Below are 20,761 nucleotides of genomic sequence, written 5' to 3'. Positions count from 1 at the left end.
CCTGCCAGTGTGCCTGGAACACTTCTGCTGGAGGAGAGGGTGGGAAGGGGAGGAGCAGGGCCAGGCCTGGCTGGCCAAGACACCCGATCCTTGGGGGACAAAGGTGCCCTGGGCCCGTGCCTGGTCATGGAGAGGAGAAGGACGAGCTCCTGCAGCTGTGGCTTTGCATCACCAAGGGCGAGCAGGGGGAAACCCTCCAGAGAGAGCAGTGACACCCTCCCCCAGACCAGCAGCCACTGCAGAGCCAGGGGCTCACCTCAGGCAGCCCTCCCTCCCTCCCCGCCTGGCTCCTGCCCACGCCAGACCATCCCTCCCTCCCTCCCCACCTGGCTCCTGCCCACGCCAGACCATCCCTCCCTGGCTCCCCGCCTGGCTCCTGCCCACGCCAGACCATCCCTCCCTGGCTCCCCGCCTGGCTCCTGCCCACGCCAGACCATCCCTCCCTGGCTCCCCACCTGGCTCCTGCCCACGCCAGACCATCCCTCCCTGGCTCCCCACCTGGCTCCTGCCCACGCCAGATCATTCCACAACATACACAAAGTCATTTTATTTAAAAAAAACCAACAACCCACAAGCTGGGGAGGAAAGAAAAACACCAAACAAAGCAATACAACACAGCCACAGCACGTGTGACCTGCACTAGTGTTACCCATCAGAGCAAATGCCAAAGAAAGGTTTACTCACTAAAAACAGTGTAATTCCCAAAGGAACAAGGCACTTAACTTCCATGTAAAGAATTACAAAGTCAAAGAGAACTGGAAACCCAGAAGTGCCAAGTCCAACCTCATCTTCACCCTGGAAGTCCCAACAGTTATTCTCAACAGTGGCTGGAAACATCATGTTGCTCCTCTGAAGGCAAAGCACAAAATTCCCTGAGGTCTGAGAGCTTAAATGATCTGAAACAACTCGCAGCCATCAGCCCATCACCTGGCAGACCTTGACAAGCAAACCTTTGCTGCTCCATCAGCAGGGACCACAAAGTTCACGGCCACCACAGCTCACTTGTCATCCAAGTGATTCACATGTCCTGGAAGAATCTAAAAACTTAAGTTTTGCTCTCTAAATGCCAACAAAAAGCTCAGAGCACGACCACAGCCTCGGCTGCAGCCTCCCCTCAGCTGCTGGGGGGCATCTAGCCTGAAACCCTGACAGTACAGACACACCAAGTAACACTTCTGACAGTGTATGGTGGTAAAAGCCCCAAGAGGCCACATTTCTAACAACTCTCGTTATCTGCAGCAAAATAAAAGCTAAAACCAAAAGCATCTGCTTTTCCCCCCGTGGAGTCAGCTTCACACCCCCCAACACAACATCTGGGTTTGGGCAGCAGAAAGCAAAGGAGTGGGAGGAGGCACAGCAGGGTATTTACAGCAGCTGAGCAGCCTTCCCCTGTCAGAACTGACATCCCTTCACAAGGGCTTGAAAAGATATTCCCATAACAACAGTGACAACAAATTAATACACAACTCTGGGGGGTTTAATTTGCTTCAGAGCAGGCTGAGGCAGAGGAGAAAAAAAACAGTACATCTCTGCAAGTCTGGGCCTGTGTTGCTTGATAAACACCCAAAAAGTCATTCTCAGGTCAGCAAAAGGTTTCCATGAAACAAGCCCAGCCCCGGGAGAGGGGCTGAGCCCAGCCACCAGAGCCCAGGGGCCCTGCAGCAGCTCAGAGCGCCCGCCAGTCAATGGGCTTCTTGCCAGACTTCTTCAGCAACTCGTTTGTCTTGGAGAAATGCCGACAGCCAAAGAAGCCTCTGTTGACAGAGAAGGGCGAGGGATGAGCCGTCTGCAGGACGTGGTGCCGTTTCTGTGGAGCAGTTAGAGGAAATGGCTCGTTAGATTTGCATGCTGGCAGCTCCCAGGACACAGCTGGCTGCTTCTGCCCCAGCTAGCAGGTGTGATTTCCTCTCCACACCAGCCTGAGGAGACCCAAAGACCCAGCCCTAAGGACAGAGACTTTAGTCCCACTGAGCAGAGGATGGGCTGCATAAAGCAGCAGCAATACCCTGGGCCATTTGCCAACTGCTGGGACCCTAACTGGAAGTTTTAGGCTCATTCATGAGCCTTTTCCTAGAATAAAGAAAACAGTTCTGCCCTCAGCTGGGCACTTTTGTGACAACAGGAGGTTACACTTGCTCCACTTGTGTTGCTTAATTCTGGCAAAGGCTAAGCTGGAGCAAAAGGGCAGCTGAAGCTGACAGCAGCGTTGAGGCAGGGAGGAAAAGCCCAGTTCTGTGAGGGAAGTGCCCTCTAGTGACCACCCAACCGAAGGGAAAAGGAGAGGGAAGAGCTGATGAGTTCAGGGTACCCTGTCAATGGAGCTGCCTTTCTTCTGGGCGTAGGCTCCCCACAGCATGAAGACAACCCCGTGCAAGTTCTTGTTGAGCCAGGACACCACCACATCCGTGAACTGCTCCCAGCCTCTCTCCTTGTGGGAGGTGGCCTGGTGAGCTCGCACCGTGAGGACAGCATTGAGCAGGAGCACTCCTGGCAAGCCACACAGGCAAAGAGAGAATCAAACAACCAAAAAAACCCACCCCACAACAACCCCCCACCCCCCAAATCAAGCATTAATGGCTTTTACTACTGCCCCAAAGAAATGGTAAGTTAGACTTTCATTCTAAGGTACCCACAACAGGCACTCGGGAGGGACTTTTCTCCTTCACAGATGGACTGTTTCCAGCCATGGGTCTGCTTTCTAGAGAGGCTTTTTTATGACCTGCAGTGGACACATTACCAGAGTGCACTAACTCACCTTGCTTGGCCCAGCCAGTGAGATCACCGTGGCCTGGATGAGTGAAGCCCTCAATATCCATAGACAGCTCTCTGTAAATGTTTTCTAAACTGCAAACAAAAGGCATCAGAACATTTTTCATATGTATGTTTAAAGAGAAGAGCAAACAGCACCACTTTCTGCTCTGAGGCTAGGCAAGAAGGGTATTGATTTCAATCCCATCATTAAAGATAAAGCCAATTGTAAAGCAGTGCAGCAAGGACTCCCCTTTGTGTGTCTGGCCAGAAGCTCAATGAGGTGGTCTCAGAACGACTGAAGAGCAAACTGACACCCAGCATGCTCCTCAGGATGCCACCAAAGCACACAGAAGGAGCCTCACTGTTGCAGTGAGGTGTTTTCCAGCCACTGTCACAACACACAGCATCAGTTACCTGTCTGACAGCCTCTGGGTAACACAGAAGGGAATCTGCTGACTGAGTGTTGCCATACCTGGGGGGAGGTGGAACAGGCTTCTGGACACTGAAACAGAGCCCATGAGCTTGATTAGGTCCGTGGTATGGATCTTGTCCCAAAATGACAACCTTTACCTGAAAGCAGATCTTTGTTAGCACTGAATTATAACCAGTATTCTTTCCAGAAGAGGGGAAAACCAAAAAGGCTTATGAATGATCTTTATCCTAAACCACACACAGAGATAAAGAGAAAACCAAAAACCCCAGGAGCTGAAGTTCAATCTCTGACATCTCACTGTCACCAGGTAAAGCACACAGTGCCCACCTCACACTAAGGACCAACATCCTTTGAAGCTGAGATTACGGAGATATTTTGAGTGCTGAAGACTAAGATTTTTCAAAGATAAAACAATAAAACCCCTTGTGAAGGTGTTTTCCAAAGAAACTCCCTCACATTTTGGTGTTGTGGCTGTGATATGTTTTGACACAGCTTAGTGGCAATGAGATTAAACACCAACTTTCTTAATCACAGTGCATTCGAGATCAATTAAAAGGAAACCCAAGAGATGTCTGAGATCCCCAAATCAAGCACCAGGGTAAGCTGGTAACACTGGAAATAAAGTCAAAAGTCCAACTACAGTTTTAAAGGAAATTCTGTGTCCAGAGGGGTAATAAAAGAATAAAACCAGGTAATAAAACAATAAAAAAGCACATTTTGGTATCAGAGATGAAAGGGGAGACGGGGCTGACAAGTTATGGGACAGAACAGCAGCACTAATGCTCAAGAGATAAACCACCAAAAGAATGTTTTGCTGGTGTTGGAGACCCCAGCAGCCAGAGGGATCCCTCCACAGCTCCTCTCACCTCCCTGATGTCACACATCTGCGTCCAGGTGAAGACTTGCTCAGGGGGCGGATAGACCGTGTAGCGCTTCCTCTCCTCAGCCACAAACGCCATCAGCTGCGGGGCGGGGGCAGAGGAGCGGCGTCAGCCTGGGGCCAGCCGGGACCCGCGGCCACGCGGCCCCAGCGCCCGGGCCGGGCTCACCTCCGCGAAGTAGGGCTTGCAGAACTCCGCGGCCAGCTGCCGCCGCCAGCTCTCGCCGAAGCCCAGGGGCACGCTCCGCTCCGCCAGCCGCTGCCGGGCCGCCTCTTTGTTCCTGAGGATGCGCTCCTGCAGCTCCGCGCTGAGCGGCGAGGACGGGCCCGTCTCATCGCCCGCCGCCTTCGCCTTCTTCAGCGCGCTGAGCTGTAAACGGCGAGCGAAGAGGCGGCTGCGGAGCGGGCGGGGGCTGCAGCCACGCCACAGGCTGAGCAGCCGCAGCGCCATGGCCCGGCCACGCTCCGCCCACGCTCCGCCCCACCCGCCGCCGCACGCGGCTCTTTCGCGGCAAAACAGCGGTAGGCTCCTTCCTATTGGCCGAAGCACCGCGCGGGCTCCGCCCACAAGCAGGGACAGCCCCAATCCCGCGCTCTCTATTGGTCAACGAGAAAGCGAAAGCTCTTCCCCATTGGCTTGATACAGCTGGCGGAGAGGCGCTTTAACCTATCAGCCGTGAGGAGGCGGCGGCCCTCAGCGCCCATTGGTGGCCTCGAGTGGCAGCTCAGCCGAGCGTGCCGGGAGCGCGGGAGTTCTGGAGACGGCGGCGCGGAACGAGCTGCACCCCCCACCCCTCCCCAAGGCCGCCAGCGCCGCCGGGAGACCCCAGCCCCGCGCAGCCCCCCGGACCGCACCACCAACCCAACCCCCCCGCCCCCTCCCAGTCCTCCGCTCCGCTACCTCAGCATCACCTCGTGGCTCTGGGGAGCGGTCGCGCTTCTTCGCCGGCGCGGCGCTGAAGAAGGAGTGCAGCGTCTTCTGCCCGATCATGGCGGGGCTGCGGCGCGGGGCAGCGGTGAGGGGCTGCAGTGAGGGGCAGAGGCGCGGGGCAGCGGTGAGGGGCTGCGGCGCGGGGCAGAGGCGCGGGGCTGCGGTGAGGGGCTGCAGCAGAACGCGCCAACTGGCGGGCGGGTGGGCGGGGCGGGGGTTTGGCGCCAAAAGCGCGCGCTCCGCGGGAGGCGGTGCCTGCCCGAGAGGGGCGGGGCTTATCCTGTGCTGGCGCATGCGCAGGCGCTGGGCTGTGCGCGCGCTGCGGCTCCGCTGAGGGCTCGGCGCTTCCCGCCGCCGCCGTCGCCGCCTCAGGGCCGCCGTCGCCGGCGAGAGGTGCTCCCGCTGAGCCGGGCAGCTTCCCTGCCCCTGTCGGTGCCTCCGAGCCGGCGCTGATGGACAGATACGTAGTTAAACGTCCCCCCGAGGAGGCCGGGCGCGGCGGGAAGAGGCCGCGGCCGGAGCAGCCCGGCTGGCAGGAGATCCGCGCTGAGGGCCTGAACTGCGACTATCGCCTCCTCTTCGGCAAGGCCGAGGCTGACGAGATTTTCCAGCAGCTGGAAGAGGAGGTGGAGTACTTCGAAGGTAACGGCCGTTGAGGGACTCGGCCTCCAGCTCCGAGTGCCACAGACGCCGCTCTGGTCCCTGCCCGGTGCGGTGTTTCCCTGCCCGGGCCGCCCAGGGCGAGTCCCGGCATGATTCCCGTGGCCAGGACAGGGCTGCTAGCTGGCAGAGAGGTTTCTGCAGGGAAACGTGTCGCTGAGCAGTGAAGAACAAGCACAGGTCCTGCAGAGTTAGTTTTGCTTGGCTTGAAGTGTGTGTCAGGTGGATTCATGAGTGTTTTAAGAGAACTGAGGTAATCCTGAAAGGGCGACAGCAGCTTGGTAGTGGTTGTAGTATATGAAACATCCATAGTCACATTAATTCAGCTACAGCATATGATGGGGGTGCTGGTCCCATTCACCCCATTCCAAGGGGGTAGTAAGGCAGCATCAACCTTGAGAGTTCTGTGTTGGGACAGAATCATCTGAACACAGGTGACAACTTGTGGGTTATCATCATTTCTGTTGTCCCACTGGAGCTCCACAGAAGCTCTGAATCAAGGGAGACTGTTGAAACCATGAACTGCTGAGGTAACACTGACTTGGTTTTGATCCTTCTTGTTTAAACAGCTGAAATGACAAAACTGCACGTGTTTGGCAAGTGGCATGACATTCCAAGGAAGCAGGTCACCTATGGAGACCCCGAGTTAACATACACTTACTCGGGTGTTACCTTCTCTCCTAAGCCATGGATCCCAGTCCTGACGCGCATCAGAGACCGTGTCGCTTTGCACACAGGACATGCTTTTAATTTTGTTCTCATTAACAGGTATGTCTGCTTCCCAGTTGCATCAAGCAGCTTGTTCAAGCAAAAAATTGCATGTGCAATGCTATTGACAGATAAACAAGTTGATTTAATTGGATTGGTAGGAGAGCTCATTAATCTCTCCTGTGTGCAGGTACAAAGATGGTGGAGACCACATCGGTGAACACCGAGATGATGAGAGAGAACTGGTCCCACGCAGCCCCATTGCATCTGTGTCCTTTGGAGCTTGCAGGGACTTTGTTTTCAGGCACTGTGAGTCCAGAGGGAAAAATGCCCCACGCCACATCAAGCCCATCAAGCTGCAGCTGGCCCATGGCAGCCTTCTGCTGATGAAGCACCCCACCAACGTGTACTGGTACCACAGCGTGCCTGTCCGCAGGGGAGTTCTTGCCCCGAGAGTCAACCTCACGTTCCGCAAAGTGATGGCTGTAGCCAGCAAGTGACGTGTTCAGCAGTCAAGCACCGGCTCTTTTGTGCCTGAAGACAGAAGCTTTCTTCCCCTGATATAACTCTCAGGTTCTTGTTCAGTTGCTGTCTCTGATGATCCACAGTACTAGATGAACAAATCAAGCCAGGATTGGAGGTGGCTTACTTGGTAAATTGCTAATAAAGACTGTGACTACTGATTTTAAATGCCAAGGACACTTTTTCTCTGTGAAATGTTGCTGTAGTCCTACTGATACATATATTTAATGAGTAATACCCTTGTTTTGCTCAGGAGAAAACTTGTTCTCAATTCATCTTTAGCCATTATTCCAGAAAGATCAAATCTTACCACAGTGTCCTTCAGATAGCAGTGAAATAGTTTATAAATGCTGTAAAGTACAAGATGTAATCATTTAGAGTGAGCCTGGAAGCTGATACTGTTCCAGAGGTGACAGGTTCCTGTTTGCTCTGTCAGTGAGCTATGGTTTGTTTGGTTTTTGAAAAACAAACTCCAAATGAGACTGCCACAAAAGAGAGGAGCACTGAGCTGTGAACACAGGGAGTGCAGAATGGCTGGCTGCGTGTTTGACGGTCTCTTTGACTTTTGCTGCTTGTGTTCCTCTGCTGCTCTACCTCATGTGCTGACAGGGGAGACAGTTCTCTCAGATCATGGTGTAGTGGGGCAGTAGGAAGCACAAAGCCTCCCCTTCTGTCCATCCTTAGTCTGTGCAGAAACCAGGGAGCAGAAGATGACCTTTTGGGGAAAGACTGGGTTGGACTATTGACAAGGCCAAAGGCAGCACAAAAGGTTGTAACTCCTAAGAGTGTCTGTTTTTCTAAATAATTATCCCTAGGGATTGCATTCTGACTGCCTGAAAGCTATCACCTTCCATGCTGACTGGATCCTGCTGAAATGAAGAAAGACCATTCCAAGTCCCCAGCATGTCTTGTGGAATCAAGCAGTGGTGAGTACTGAGACTGTGTTCCCTGTGTAACCAGGCCACAAGCACCTAAACTACTGATGGGCTTTGTCCTTCTGTTGTGGGTCCATGAGGGCTGTGGAAGTAATGTCTGTTTAGACAATTAGGGTTGGCATTTCCCACACTCTGCCCCTATATGGTACCTGTATATAGCACCAAGAGCTCCTGCATGAATGCTGCTTATCCAGAGACTGTGAAGTGCTGCTTCTGCTGGATACAGGGGATGCAGTTTGGCTTACAGCTTGGATTTTTGTTTCAAGACATTAAGACACGTGAACAGCTACCTTTTCTTAATAAGTTTGTTCTTTTATTGCTACTGTACAGTTACAAAAATACCCTGAAGTGAAAATGCAACTTCAAACAGCAGCACAGTGTTTGACTAGAACACACATTATTTTAAATAACAAACAAAATAAGACAAGAAAAACCCAAACAGAGAGATGTCATCTTGGAGCTCTTATCTGGTGGTGTTTAACCTTCTACATTTTATTAACACCTCCTCCACCACAGAAGCTTGTGAGTAATGACAGCACTTCATGAGCTTCATGGTGCCTGCACAGAGCCCAGTGACTTCAAAGGTGAGGGCTTGGGTGGCAAACATCTGCAGAGCTCTTTGCTCTTCCTGTTAGGCTGGGAGAACCTAGCACAGCTCAGGACTAGGACTGAGGTGCTGACACTTGCTCCCTTCCTCACACCAAGGGCTAAGCCAAAAACATCTCCTCCTTCCCGAGGGTGACAGAACAAACAGCAACTCCTTAACCCTCATCTCCATGGCCCTTGAGGGAGCTTGCAAAGTAAATCTCTGTATGAGTGGAACTGAGCTGTGATTCTCATCAAGCTGACCCCTGCTGGAAAGCAGCTCTGTTCCAAAGAAGAACACCTTGCAGGTGCAGCACTGTGTAGGTTTATGTCCCTGGAACAAGCTGATGAGGTCGAGGCTTCATCTGCTGTGTGTGTGCCGTCTGCCCCCCCCTGCAGCGTTGCTGCTTTCAAAGCCAAGTGACCTGTTCAGATGAACTTCTCAAAACTTCAGTTAAACTCCAAACAGACCCCAGAATTGCAGAATGTACAGTGCTGGCAGTGGAAATGTCCAGTTCTGAGGTTCAGGGAGACCTGCTTTGCATGATGTCTTTTCCTAGATGACACCCAGCATTGCTGCTGCACACCCATGCTGCCTTCCACCTTCTGCAAGTCCATTAGGTCTTTGTTCCATGGCCTTTGGTCTTTGGGGCATTTTGCACCTTTCTAGGTTGTTTTTTGTTGTAGTTTTTCCATAACTTAAAGCAGAAAGGTGAAAACCACGCTACTGCTAGGCCTAGCACAGACAGGGAGACCTCTCAGAACTAGTACGTGGATGGATTATAAAGACTATTGCATGTTCTATGAGCATTGCTTGGAGCAGGAATTGTGTTCCATACTCTGGAATGATGAGTTGTGTAAATAGTTTTGCATATACATCCATTACCACTCCTGTGTTGGCTGGTTTTGAGCCTCCCACTCAGGAGCTCTGAATGCCTCTGAGCTTTGGGCAGCAATGTGAATGTATGAGGTACAAAGTTGCCCTAAAAAAACTATTAAGACAGTCCTTACTATTTGCAAACTCAGTTGCTCTTTTACACTCAAAAAGCTTGTCTGATGAGTTAGTCAGAATGTCTTAAAAGGATAGAAAAGAGCTAAAACTAGCCTCCATACTTGATTCCTGATCATTTTAAAGCAAAAGGGCATTTTTTTGCTGCTTCTCCCTCTGCACTTTGTTCAGGATTTATTTTTTCTGACATGTCAGACAATCTAGAGCAGCAGAGTACACCTTCTGCTTACATGGCAATCTGTGTATCTCAGGCAGTGCCATCATTCTTCTCAGGCTGCTGTACTGCTTCACAGGAAAAGGAAGTGCTCATGGTCTTGATTCAGCCACCTGTACTCTAACTTACCCAGGACACTGGAGCTACTGTACCTCTCAGCTCACAATCACCACCAGTACAAGCCCTAAAGCTCAGCTGCAAGCCAAGACAGCATCTATCTGAAGGGTTGATGAGAAATGGCAGTCTTCAGCATCAAAATAGGTAAAAGCAAATCCAGAACACCAATGACAGTAGCCTTGAAGTCACAGCATTAAAAGTTGTAGTCAACACTACAAGCAGCCATAGTGACAAAGGAAATGACAGTGCTGACTGCTAGCAAATGCTTCTGGCTCTTCATTTCAGCTGTATCCCAAAGACACAGAGCAATAAATCAGGGGTCTCGAGTCTTTAGAGCTAAAAAACGTATCTCTTTTTATCTGGGGAAAGGAAACCACTTGGAGTCAGCAGGAGTCCTTCTGTGAAGTGTAAAGAGCTGAAACATGAGGACAATGACGTGAACAGGGAAGCTGAGTTTTGGATCGTGGATGTTATGTAGAGATGCCTCTTGCTGGTGAGCTGGGAGAGCAAGAGAAACCTGATTCCATTAGCAGGTTACCCCATCATCTTGAGATGTTTATCAAATGCAGCTGACAGGGGGCAGTGGGCTCAGAGGATGGTACTGTGGCTATTCAAAGCAGCTCAAGGCACTTTTTGTTCCTTAAATCATTGCCTTTGACAACAGCAGTTCCACATCGACTGCTCCTGGGGCTCCCCTGCTCAGAAACGTCTGCAGTGAAATGTCCAGGATTAGGCATGTCCCTCTGACAACTTCCCTAGCTGTCACAAGGGGGAACACAGCCTTGGGAAGCCTGCTTGAAATGTCTGCTTCAGAGCTGTGACCTTGACAAAACTGCTGCCTCACAGAACAGATGCTTCTCTAATGCAGATACAGCTTTGGGCTGCAGAGTGTGGTTTTGGTACAAAGCACAGCTCCCAGCAGGAGGCAGCCACTGCCACGGGGGAAAAGGGCAAAGTTAAAGGGCCTGTGGTGGGTTATTTGCATAACAGGAGGTGCCACGAGGATCTCATGAGAGGAACTTGGCCAGGTTTTGTCCTTCAGCTCCCATAATCACTCTTGAGCCCTCCACTCCACGCTCTGGTGCTGCACCCTCGAGTGAACACGCTCATAGAACAGCAAGTAAGCGCTGGCAGAGAGCACCTCCTGCAGGCTGGCCCTGCGGACAGTGTCATCCGACACCCAGAGCCACTGCGGGCTGGCGGCCAGCGGGCTGCGGGGCGGCGCCGGGCAGCGCCGGTACGTCACGAAGTGCCCCGAGTGCATGTCCCCGTGGTGCACCACCACTGCCATCAGCCGGTAAAGGTACACGGGGGCGCTGCAGGGGGAGGACAGAGCGCAGCGTCAGCAGCTCTCCTGGGCCACGCACATCCCAGAAGCAGCCCCACCCTGCTTTGCCTTCACTTGGGAGTTTCTCTTTAGAGCAAATGCAAGAGGCGCTGCCTTGGCCGTTACTTTGTGCCTGCTGAGGGTTCACTGCAGTGCTGCCTTCACTCTACTAGTGAGAAAAGCAAACCTGTGAAGCTTGTGCTCCAGGAAGCCACTACACTTTGTACAGCACAACTGTTTGGATGTTGCAATGCTGTTTCCCAGTGTGCCAGCAGTTCATACAGCACTGGTACTGAGGGAAGCTGGAGCACAAAAAGTTCTTTTTCAACTACTTTAAAAGGGAAAACTCTTCCAGTGCTGAGGTGAGGGAGCCCTGGCCCAGGCTGCCCAGGGAGGGGTGCAGCCTCCTGCTAGGGAGGGCTTCAAAACCCACCTGGACACGATCCTGTGTGACCTGATCTAGGTCGGAGCTGCTTTAGCAGAGCATGGGACTGGATGAGCTCTAAAGGTCCCTCCCAAGCCCTTCCATCTGTCACTCTGAAAAGCTATTCTAGAAAAATGTACTTTTCACTTAAAAGAGGTAAAATTGCAGGAGGTAACCCAAGAGGGAACAACAGCTGCACCCAGCTACTTGTTCTACAACTGTCTTCATAACAAACATTTGGCACCAAATGCTTCCAGGCTTCTCATTTCATGCAGTGAGGCTGGGAACTGTCTTTCCCCATGGGGGAAATACACAATGGCAGGTAGAAGTGGTTCAGAACTAACTACAGTAGTCACTGGCATGAAAATAAAGTGAGCATTCTCCAAGGCCAAGAGCTGGGGCATCAGGAGAAGCATCAAGGCTAGAAATCAGCCAAGTGAAAAGCACAGAAGTTAGATTTCAGAATCTGTGACTATACAGCCTCATAAGAAAGGCAAAATACAAGAAGACATAACTTAAAGGGACAGAAAGAGCAAGAGGGGGAACCCATCTGTAACCTACCTGCATTCAGGGAATGCAGCACGTGGAAAAGCTCCCGAGGACATGAGAAGTGACGAGGAGCGGGCCCCATTCAGAAAGAGTGACTTAGTACCAGGAGCCTGTTCTGCATCTGCAGGACAAAGCAGACAGTCAGCAACTCAAATGCTGCTACTAGTATTGCCAACAATGGTGCTTCTGTCCCTGCAAGACCTTTCATCCCACCACAGGAAGGTATTTTACTTACTTTCATTCATTGCACTTCACCAGCCCTCGAGAGGTGCTGAGTGTAACATCCAAAGGCACTGCTAGTTCCTTTCACATGACACAAATATGAAGATGACTGATCACAAAATCCAAATTAAACAGAACTGGACTGCCTCAGTGACAGACCCACTACAGCTACATTATCTAACTGGTGTTTAAGAAGTCACCATTCCCAGCGTTCTCTGTCCCAAAGCCTTGGAGGAGATCACTAACAAGATCACCCCTGGCACTTCCCCAGTTCAACACCCCTTTGTCCTTTGACATAAAACATGCAAGTTCTGTGCTATCTGGGACTTTGTCAGGTCTTTTAGTATTTAGGAGGATCAAATTAAATAATCCACACTGAACTGTGACCTTGGAACAGGGCAAGGCAGTGCTTGCTGGGGAAGGGATTCCACACATCCAAGGAAAGATCCAGCCTTCAGCTTCATTCTGCAGATCAGCTGTTTCATCGCTGAAAGGCACAGATCCCTGACAGATTTTACCTTCAAATAAGTACCTGAAGGTTTTACTGCTCTCCCATCCTTTGTTCTAGGCGTTGTCTCTTCGGAGCTCTTGTGACTCAGCTCATTCTGGCCTGATTTATGAACAGGAACGTGGTACTTGTAGATGTCCATGATCAGGAACTCACTGAACTGTACGTGTTCGTGTCGTTTCAGAGGAGTGCCTTGGTTGGACCAGCTCAGTCTTTGCAGATGGATGCACAGACACTGAGGGAGCTTCAGCAGTATCCCATAGAAAAGGAGAGCCAAAATACATTTTAAATGAAGAGAAAGAGCTGTTCAAGTTAAAAGCACACTGACCAATGGGTGAGTCTAGTGGATAAGGAGATGCAACACAGAGCTGTTCTCTTACGTGCTCTGTATCTGTGTGTGGGCTTATTTGCAATAGGATCCCTAGGACATGACTCACTCACAACTCTCCTGAGATTTCTGCTAATGCCACTACTGCTCACTCCCTAGGCAGCAGGATAGAGTAAAAATGTGTGTTCCTAAAAAGCCCACCTATCCATCCCATCCAGCCTGCTGGTCTGTGAGGTGGAAATGAAGACTGAAATCCATGGAGCAAGTTGTAAGGCCTTTGCTAATACCCAATAATGGCTCTGCACAGCGAGAGCAGCAGGGGAAGAAAGGTCAAGGAGTTAAAAATACCTGACATTCAAGGCCTGCCAGGGCTGACCTCTATCAGCAAGTACATATTCTTATTAATGGTACCTGAGGCTCTTAATTACAGCCCAGTGCCCTGTTGTCCCCTCTGCATTATACCATTACAGAGCAAAACATAAAAGCTTCTAGTAGAAGCACCACCTGATGTTCAGCACCATATTCACTTGTTTTAAGCCAGATGTATTTAGAAACACTTTAATTGACTTGAACATGCAACTGCTAAAGATCCTACAAACAGTCTGTGTGAATCATCTCCCTCACAAAGGACATGAAGAATTATGCAAGACACGAGCTGCCACTGGGATAAACTTGTGTTAAAGTGTTTTGCTGAGTAACAGTAGAATTCTCACATTCTTTAAGCCACAGAGTTTGCTGTTTGGCTGAATTGTGGCCTCAGTGCCTACAAATGCTTGACAAATGAGCTTACTTTTTGAGTAAAACATTAGAGTAGTCCCATGCCAAGAAGTGGCCATCAAGCAAAGACATCACAAGAAAGAAATTGCTAAGCAACAGGATTTAGCAAGAGATTTGGAGGGTTAGCTTGCCTCACCTTTCCTAACTTTAATTGCTTAACAAATGTTGTTCTCTGGTTTTCTATGCTCTGTCCACTCAGAGTCCCTTCAGCCTGGATCTGAAAGCAAAGGGGGAAAAATAAAGCCATTGATGACTAGCTGGACCTCATTACACATCACAGTACAGCACGCAACAGCAGTTATCTGTCTAGAACTGTGCTTAATACTTTGATTACACCTACAATTTTCCAGGGACTTTCTTAAGACTCATTGGCCTGTCCTGAGGGATTGGAATCCTGAACCAAACTAAGCAGGAACAAGCATTTGCAGTCTCCAGCTTTCTGCAGAGTCATATGCCCTTGCTCTTGGTTTTTACACAAGACACTTGGGCTTTGTGGTACCAACCAGTTACAGGCAACTGTAAAACACTTTAAAATAACTAGAACAAAACCTTATCATCTCAAACCTGTTAATTACAGAGTAAGAGTTGTAAACTTTCTAATAGTACTATAATAAATACAGCTTCAAACTGCCCTGTGAGCAATCCCAGGCGGGCCAGAGGCTCTCCTAGAGTCACAGAGCAAGGAGTGGAGAACTGAAGCCATAATTCTCTCAGCAGGCTTCAAACTGAGCTGGAAGCTGCCATGAATGAAAATGACATACTTTGGTGCAGTTGTCACAAACAACATCCTTCACAGACTCGGAGGAGATGAAGTGATGGAGGCAGTGGTCCAGTGTCATAGGGTGACCCTTAGGATAAGAAACCTGAAATTACTCACAGGAATGTTAGGGTGCACACCACTTCATCTGGTGAAAGGACTGGTCATTGTTCCTTCCACAGGAACTACACAACTGCAGAGTTATTTCATGAGAAAACTGACTCAATGGCTTGGAGTGTAGGATACTGATAATGCAACTTTGGGATTCCTCCTCAGCCTGGATTCAACATTGCAGCCTGGAGACAAGAGTAGCTCTGACTCTCTATGTGACTCCCTCAATGAGGTTTTAAACTACAGGTTCCTGGCCCTGTTACTGTTTTTCTCAAGTGCTCTGTCATTCAAAGAGACCAAAAGAAACAGAAGCAATTTCCAGTTGAAATCACTGGATCCAAGAGGCTGTTTTGGGTAACTTGGGTACTGTCACCACAGAGACAGAGCACTCGAAGGTCACCTTCCAAGGCTGCCAGAAACAGCCCTCTGGATATGATCTGGTCTGTTCAAATTACACAGAAAGGCCCAAATACTCTGCCAGGAGAAACAAAAAACGAGTGGTGTCAACAAAGTCGTGCTTGTACTAATCACCAACACATCAGTGGTAAAGCACTGTGCTGGCACAGCAGGATCACTTATGAAAAGGCATGAAAGTAAACTAGCTCCTCATTTACACTTAGGCTGTAGCACATTAAAAAGACAGTAGTGAAGATAAAGGTGTGATGAGAAGGCAGCAGAGGGGCTGGATGGTGCACCAGTGAGGGCTACATACCCACACAGCTGCTGGAATGCTCAGCGAGAGACTGTCAAAGGTGTCGTACCTCACAGGGCTCTGCAAGAGAACAGTTCATGTACCCAGTGAGGGAAAATTAATGCCAGTCCAAAACCAAACCCCACCCAGCCTCACAACAGATGAACATAAGTCCCTACAGTCCACAGCCACCTGATGGCACAGGGTCAAACCCAGCACCCTTCCCCAGCACAGCGTGAGGGAGCACCAGGTGCAAAACATGCAGCTCAGGCTGTTTCTGCTGAAGCTGCCCCTGCTCACTTCAATCTGTTTGCAAGGCTTTGAAAGGTAAAAACACTGAATGTACTGCAGTTGGAGCTACAAATGAGGTTTATTTTCTATATGTTTTCTTTCTCCAGGTTACCTTCACCTCCTTACCCTGGGTAACTGGACTGCTTAATCTGGCTCTGCATGTGCAATCTCAGTACTGCTTGCTGAAGGAATAGCTCATCCTAAAGCTACCCACGTGAGTGGATTGCCAGCACATGATAGCTGTGGTCCTCAATAGTAGGTATCATCAGACTGCCATGCTTCTGTCTCATAAGACAGCTGTTAACCCCACAAAGTGGATCACACTTAGTTGCTTTCACGTATTCATACTACAAGACACACATTGTTGTACCTGGTGCTCACAGTGTTTGCAAACCATGTTACTGGTCAGCCTTCCGTGAAAAGGATGCTGAGATTTCCAGTGATGTGCCACAGGGGGAAGAGAACCTGCAACACAAAGTTGAAAGTGTCCTTTTATTTCCCAACCATCTGTGTCCATCACTACGGTTCCACAGTTCTGGACCACGGTAACAGAAGTAACTGCTCTAGAACATGTTCTGTCCCACTGAGACATAATTAATAGGGGCTTTTTAAGTAGCTGATGAGATACATTTCAGTCCAACACAAAGATCAATTAATATTATCCCCTTAATCACCAAAGTGACTACACTATGACTGAATATTCACATTTCATAACAGAAAAAAGCGTACCTCTTGTTCTGCAGCTTATTTGCTTTTGGGTTATTTCTGGCTGCTACAGAGGAAGATAAAACATTTCATTAACCCCATCTCAGAAAGCATTAACTATGTTCTTATTTCATCCCTGATAGCCTTTACTGACATAAGAACAACTATGGGAGTTTTAGTGTCTCTTTGCATTTGAGGAAGGTTAAAAAGCCTGGTATGCAATGAATTTATAACTGACTAAAAGATGACTTCTGATTGTATCAGTAATTAATCTGCAGAATTCCCTGCCCCACAGTACTGAAATAAAAGCCCTCCAGATCTCATGAACCTTATGTTCCATGGATTTAGGATTGCAAAAGCTCTCATGACAATGGCATCACTGCAAACTCAGAGACATTTGCTGGCAAAAGCCACTTTTCGTTCTTTAGATTGCCTGAGCTGATTCACTGCTGTCAGAGGACTACAGAACAGCTCCATAAACATCAGGAAACTTCAGTATCTGCAGAGACACTCTGTACTTGACACACACAGGAATTGTGGGCAGACTGCACAAACTCCTGGTACTGAAACACCAGCCCTAAGGAAGTCACCTCCAGCGAATGCACATCGAACAGATGCGTCACACGTGGCTGACGATCCCGTTCGTCTTCCAGGGAAGAGGTAAGGACATGAAACAGTTCATGAGCATCCTGTTGAACAGAGGCATAAGACTCAGAGGAAGCAAAACCAAAAGACATCCAACCATACACCAGAAGTACTGATACACATTAAAACTACATCATGAAGGGGAAAGGTGCTGCTTAGAGCCCACTCCGTGTGTCCATGGTAACCATTTGTGCATCTGCTGAACCTCTGCAAAGCTGCTTTCCAAAAAACTCAACTTTGTAAGAGCTCACATGATGAAAAATGCTCTGGGCCACAGCAACTCTAAAGAGACTTGCAGGGAAAAAAGGGAAATTGGATGCACAAATGGCTGCTTCCCTTGATTTCAATAAAAGCATGATTGAAATCTCTGCTGTTTGCTTTGGCTCTGAAATACACAGCACAGCACCTTACTTGGTGAGTTACCTGGCTGAGTTCAGGGGCCACCTGCACTCAAGGGCTCAAATACCCAAAACAAGAACTGGAAATCTTGTCTGTTCCACAGAACTAAAAGTGGAGATGTCAGTGCAGTTGAGCCTGACCCTCCAAGCAGCACAGACCCATTATCTACAGTGAAGTCAGAGCTGCCTCTTCTGTTTTAATATTCCTATCTCCCTTGTATCAAATCTGAAGGTAATTGAGTGTGAGGCTTTGAAGCAGCCAGGCTTTCCAGGGAGCATTTAGGCCAAGTGAAAACACCATTTGTCCATCATGTGGTTGTTTTCCTTCACTTTTTAAACAAAGAGCAAAGGTTCAGTGCCATCACTTCACTTCTGTCACCCAGTATCTCAGCACCAAGGTGTGTGTGGGGCAGGCTAACTTGAATTCTGCCATCACCTGCTCTTCAAACGATGAGATCTGCCACCTGTACAGTCTTAAAACTTCTAACAGGCAGCTTGCATCCAGGACATCATCTTCTGTTGCCTCTTGACATGATAAAGCTAGAGACAGTGCATTGTAAAATGTTAAGAGGGAGCCACAAAGAACAGTTAGAACACAGATCTGCTTATTTTAGACTGTATGTTACTTAAGCATCACACAATTGATCACAGCAGAGTTGTTAACACAGGCAGACACTCAAACTAGCATGTTTTAATAACCATCTGAGGCCAACTGGAAAACACATAGACAGTGTCTGGAATGACACATTTTTACTGGTGCATTGGGTAAAACCAGAAAATGGCCAGTGCCCATGTAACTGGGATCATATTTTCCCATTTCTTCAATTTGACTCAGTCCAGTTTTGTCTTGTTTTAGCCATTAACAGCAAATGCATTCAAGCCTGTGGCTCCATAATCCCATTTTCAGCTCCCCCCTGTTGCCCTCAATTTGTTCAGCCTGCTGGCAAATGGCTCCCTCAGAGCAATGGCCAAGATGCTCCTCCATTGCCAGGCAGCTCAAACAAAACCCCTGGTGACCCAAGAAATGAACAGCTTTGGGGGCAGAGGCAGCTGGGCCATGCACTGCTCTGGGTCCCTGCAGTAACTCAGCACCTTCTGAGTCTGTGCCCTTCTGGGAAAGCTGGTTCAACTTGGCCCACGAGTTCCAAGTTAGTAAGAATAAGTTAAAATTGAAGACAAGGACATGACATGAGTGCAATTTCTATAGGAAAGGAGGCTAAAGATGGTAACACACGTGCTCTTTCCTTAGTTAATGGCAATATGAAAAGGTTACCTTACCTCTTAGGAGATGCAGCAGGGTGACTGACAAGTACTGATGCTGGTCCTGGCCTGGCTTGTACTGAGCTGTGAATTCCTCCAGCCACCTGATGAAAGATGGGCAGGAAGATAAGCCTTGCAGCAGGGAGTTCATGAAGCAGGTGTTCCCCAGGTTCAGCAGGCCAGGCACGAGCCCTGCAAGCAGAAGGGGAAGGGTTTACAACATAAGGTCTGGGAAAACCCGTTTTTCAGCAACAAGTGTTGTGTTAGGTATTAAAATGAAGTTACTTGTGTTTCTTTGGGCCTTGCACCCCAAGACAACCAGATGTAAAGAGCAGCCTGGAAGCTGTTTATGTGCATGGTGACACCACTGGGAAAACCCTCTGACATTTTCCTTCAAAAATGCTCTTTTTTCACCCCCTGCTAGGAGCAGGTTTCTACCAACACCACCGAGGCTCAGGATTATCTGCAAGTTACTGTACAAACAGAACACTCCTGCCTCCAAGGAGCCCCCAAGGTCACTCACTGCAGGCTTGTCAGCTCGGTGTGCTGAGGCTTTCCCTTTGGCTCAGGTCAGTACAGCACTGGGAAAGCTCCAGGGACAATAACAAGTATTTCTAGATCCCTCTGCTCAGCAAGAGACTCTCCCTCCTCTTCTGCTAACGCTCAGTGAGGACACATTTGTTTTGCACTGCAAAACGCAACGTGAAGTGCATTAACTGTGCTGAACTGAGCACACAGAGGTGCCCAGTAAACCCCAGCTTGGGAAGAATGACAATTAACAGTGGGGGGGGGGGAACAAAAGGCCTTTTCTTTTTAAAGAAAAGTCACATTTCCTAACGGGACAGGGACCAAAACTGTGTCTTTGAGAAAAGAAAACCACTGTGCCGACCTCTCCGCCGCCTCTTCCTCTCGCTGATGGGACCCCACAGCACGTACATCCCCGCAGCCACAGCCGCCGCCACCCCCCCGATAACGCCCCAGTTCCTCAGCATCTTGTGCCTGAAACGGGAAAAAACACAACACAAACCCCACAAACCCCAACCACCGGCGGTCGGTACCTGGTACCTGTGCCTGCCGGGACACGGCCCGGGGCAGCGCGGAGGCGGCTGCAGCTCACGGCGCTCCCGGTGGGAAGGGAAGGGAAGGGAAGGGAAGGGAAGGGAAGGGGATGGGGAAGGGGAAGGGGAAGGGGATGGGGAAGGGGAAGGGGATGGGGAAGGGAAGGGGATGGGGAAGGGAAGGGAAGGGAAGGGAAGGGAAGGGAAGGGAAGGGAAGGGAAGGGAAGGGAAGGGAAGGGAAAGGGGAAGGGGAAAGGGGAAAGGAAGGGAAGGGGGAGGGGAAGGGGAAGGGGAAGGTCTCGGCCGCTGACCCCCGCTCCGCTCCGGTCCGGTCCGCTCCCTCCCTCCCGCCCGTCCCGTCCCGTCCCGTCCCGTCCCGTCCCGTCCCGTCCCGTCCCCGCTGACCTGGCCGCGGCCCCGGCCCGCAGCAGCCTCCGCACGGCCCCGGCCGCCTCCGCTCCGCCGCCGCCGCCGCGGCCGGGCAGCATCGCCCCTCCGGAACCAGGCCCCGCGGGCGGGCGGCGCGGCGGAGCGGGCGGCGGGGCGCCGGAAGTGGCGCGGGGGAGCGCGGGCCGAGCACCGCCCCTAGCAACGGACTGGGCCGAGGCCGCGGGGCGAGCGGCGGCAGCCGGCGTGTGGGGCACGGGCACGGCCGGAGCCCCGCGGGCCTCCCGAGGGGCTGCCGCGGGGCGGGGCGGGGCGGGTGGGAGGCCTGAGTTGCCGTGGGTTGGATGGTAGGTGCGTTTCCGCGCCGAGAGGGCCGTGAAGGCCTGTGGCGGGCGGCGCGGGGCCGCGGCGGCGGCTGCGTCGCTGGATGTGGCGCTGAGTCAGTGCTGAGGGGACGGCTCTCGCTGAGCTCAAAGGTCGTTTCCAAGCCCAGTGGTTCTGTGTGGGGACACCCGGGCCCCACGGAGAGCTCAGCGGCCGCGCAGCGCACGCCGGCCCTGCGGCTCCCCCGTGCCAC

The 20,761-nt window shown here is 50.7% G+C and overlaps 3 protein-coding genes across 6 annotated transcripts; 1 reads left to right on the top strand and 2 right to left on the bottom strand.

The window, feature by feature from the left end:
• Positions 1-532: 532 nt before the first annotated feature.
• UNG (uracil DNA glycosylase) lies at positions 533-4,556 on the bottom strand. The gene is made up of 6 exons (XM_062009782.1): positions 4,234-4,556; positions 4,051-4,146; positions 3,224-3,321; positions 2,756-2,844; positions 2,309-2,487; positions 533-1,807 (listed from the first exon to the last, which is right to left on the bottom strand). The coding sequence occupies exons 1-6, from the start codon at positions 4,513-4,515 to the stop codon at positions 1,667-1,669; spliced, it is 885 nt and encodes a 294-aa protein (XP_061865766.1). The 5' UTR covers positions 4,516-4,556; the 3' UTR covers positions 533-1,666.
• Positions 4,557-5,322: 766 nt separating this feature from the next.
• ALKBH2 (alkB homolog 2, alpha-ketoglutarate dependent dioxygenase) lies at positions 5,323-17,424 on the top strand. 4 transcript variants are annotated; one of them, XR_009819886.1, is made up of 7 exons: positions 5,323-5,637; positions 6,225-6,423; positions 6,554-7,015; positions 7,701-7,811; positions 12,960-13,109; positions 15,838-15,985; positions 16,864-17,424. XR_009819886.1 is itself a non-coding variant. In XM_010205500.2 (3 exons), the coding sequence occupies exons 1-3, from the start codon at positions 5,448-5,450 to the stop codon at positions 6,861-6,863; spliced, it is 699 nt and encodes a 232-aa protein (XP_010203802.2). In that variant the 5' UTR covers positions 5,323-5,447; the 3' UTR covers positions 6,864-7,053. The 4 variants fall into 4 exon arrangements, 1 of the variants encoding a protein (XP_010203802.2); XR_009819885.1 differs by having other exon boundaries at positions 15,838-17,424; XR_009819887.1 differs by lacking the exon at positions 12,960-13,109 and having other exon boundaries at positions 15,838-17,424.
• USP30 (ubiquitin specific peptidase 30) lies at positions 8,112-20,285 on the bottom strand. Its single transcript, XM_062009651.1, has 13 exons — positions 20,203-20,285; positions 19,628-19,737; positions 18,757-18,930; positions 17,915-18,018; positions 17,026-17,124; positions 16,460-16,502; positions 16,101-16,195; positions 15,461-15,520; positions 14,642-14,728; positions 14,017-14,097; positions 12,800-13,019; positions 12,058-12,166; positions 8,112-11,061 (listed from the first exon to the last, which is right to left on the bottom strand). Exons 1-13 carry the CDS (start codon positions 20,283-20,285, stop codon positions 10,797-10,799), a joined length of 1,530 nt encoding a protein of 509 aa, XP_061865635.1. The 3' UTR covers positions 8,112-10,796.
• Between the last annotated feature and the right edge of the window lie 476 nt (positions 20,286-20,761).

The sequence above is a fragment of the Colius striatus genome, chromosome 17 (genome assembly GCF_028858725.1).
Source record: "Colius striatus isolate bColStr4 chromosome 17, bColStr4.1.hap1, whole genome shotgun sequence".
Classification (NCBI taxonomy): Eukaryota; Metazoa; Chordata; class Aves; order Coliiformes; family Coliidae; genus Colius; species Colius striatus.
Note: the sequence above shows the minus strand (reverse complement) of the source record. Positions and strands in the feature narration are given on the sequence as shown.

Excerpts from the sequence above, each read along its gene's own strand:
- UNG (XM_062009782.1), bottom strand. The coding sequence starts at position 4,515 with ATGGCGCTGCGGCTGCTCAGCCTGTGGCGTGGCTGCAGCCCCCGCCCG. Across the intron at positions 2,488-2,755 it reads CACTGGCTGGGCCAAGCAAG|GAGTGCTCCTGCTCAATGCT; the intron begins GTGAGTTAGTGC and ends GTGGCTTGCCAG. Across the intron at positions 1,808-2,308 it reads AAGGCAGCTCCATTGACAGG|AAACGGCACCACGTCCTGCA; the intron begins GTACCCTGAACT and ends ACTGCTCCACAG.
- ALKBH2 (XM_010205500.2), top strand. The coding sequence starts at position 5,448 with ATGGACAGATACGTAGTTAAACGTCCCCCCGAGGAGGCCGGGCGCGGC. Across the intron at positions 5,638-6,224 it reads GGAGGTGGAGTACTTCGAAG|CTGAAATGACAAAACTGCAC; the intron begins GTAACGGCCGTT and ends TTGTTTAAACAG. Across the intron at positions 6,424-6,553 it reads AATTTTGTTCTCATTAACAG|GTACAAAGATGGTGGAGACC; the intron begins GTATGTCTGCTT and ends TCCTGTGTGCAG.
- USP30 (XM_062009651.1), bottom strand. The coding sequence starts at position 20,285 with ATGCTGCCCGGCCGCGGCGGCGGCGGCGGAGCGGAGGCGGCCGGGGCC. Across the intron at positions 17,125-17,914 it reads TCTCATCGTTTGAAGAGCAG|GATGCTCATGAACTGTTTCA; the intron begins GTGATGGCAGAA and ends TCTGTTCAACAG. Across the intron at positions 12,167-12,799 it reads GAGAGCAGTAAAACCTTCAG|ATGCAGAACAGGCTCCTGGT; the intron begins GTACTTATTTGA and ends TTTGTCCTGCAG.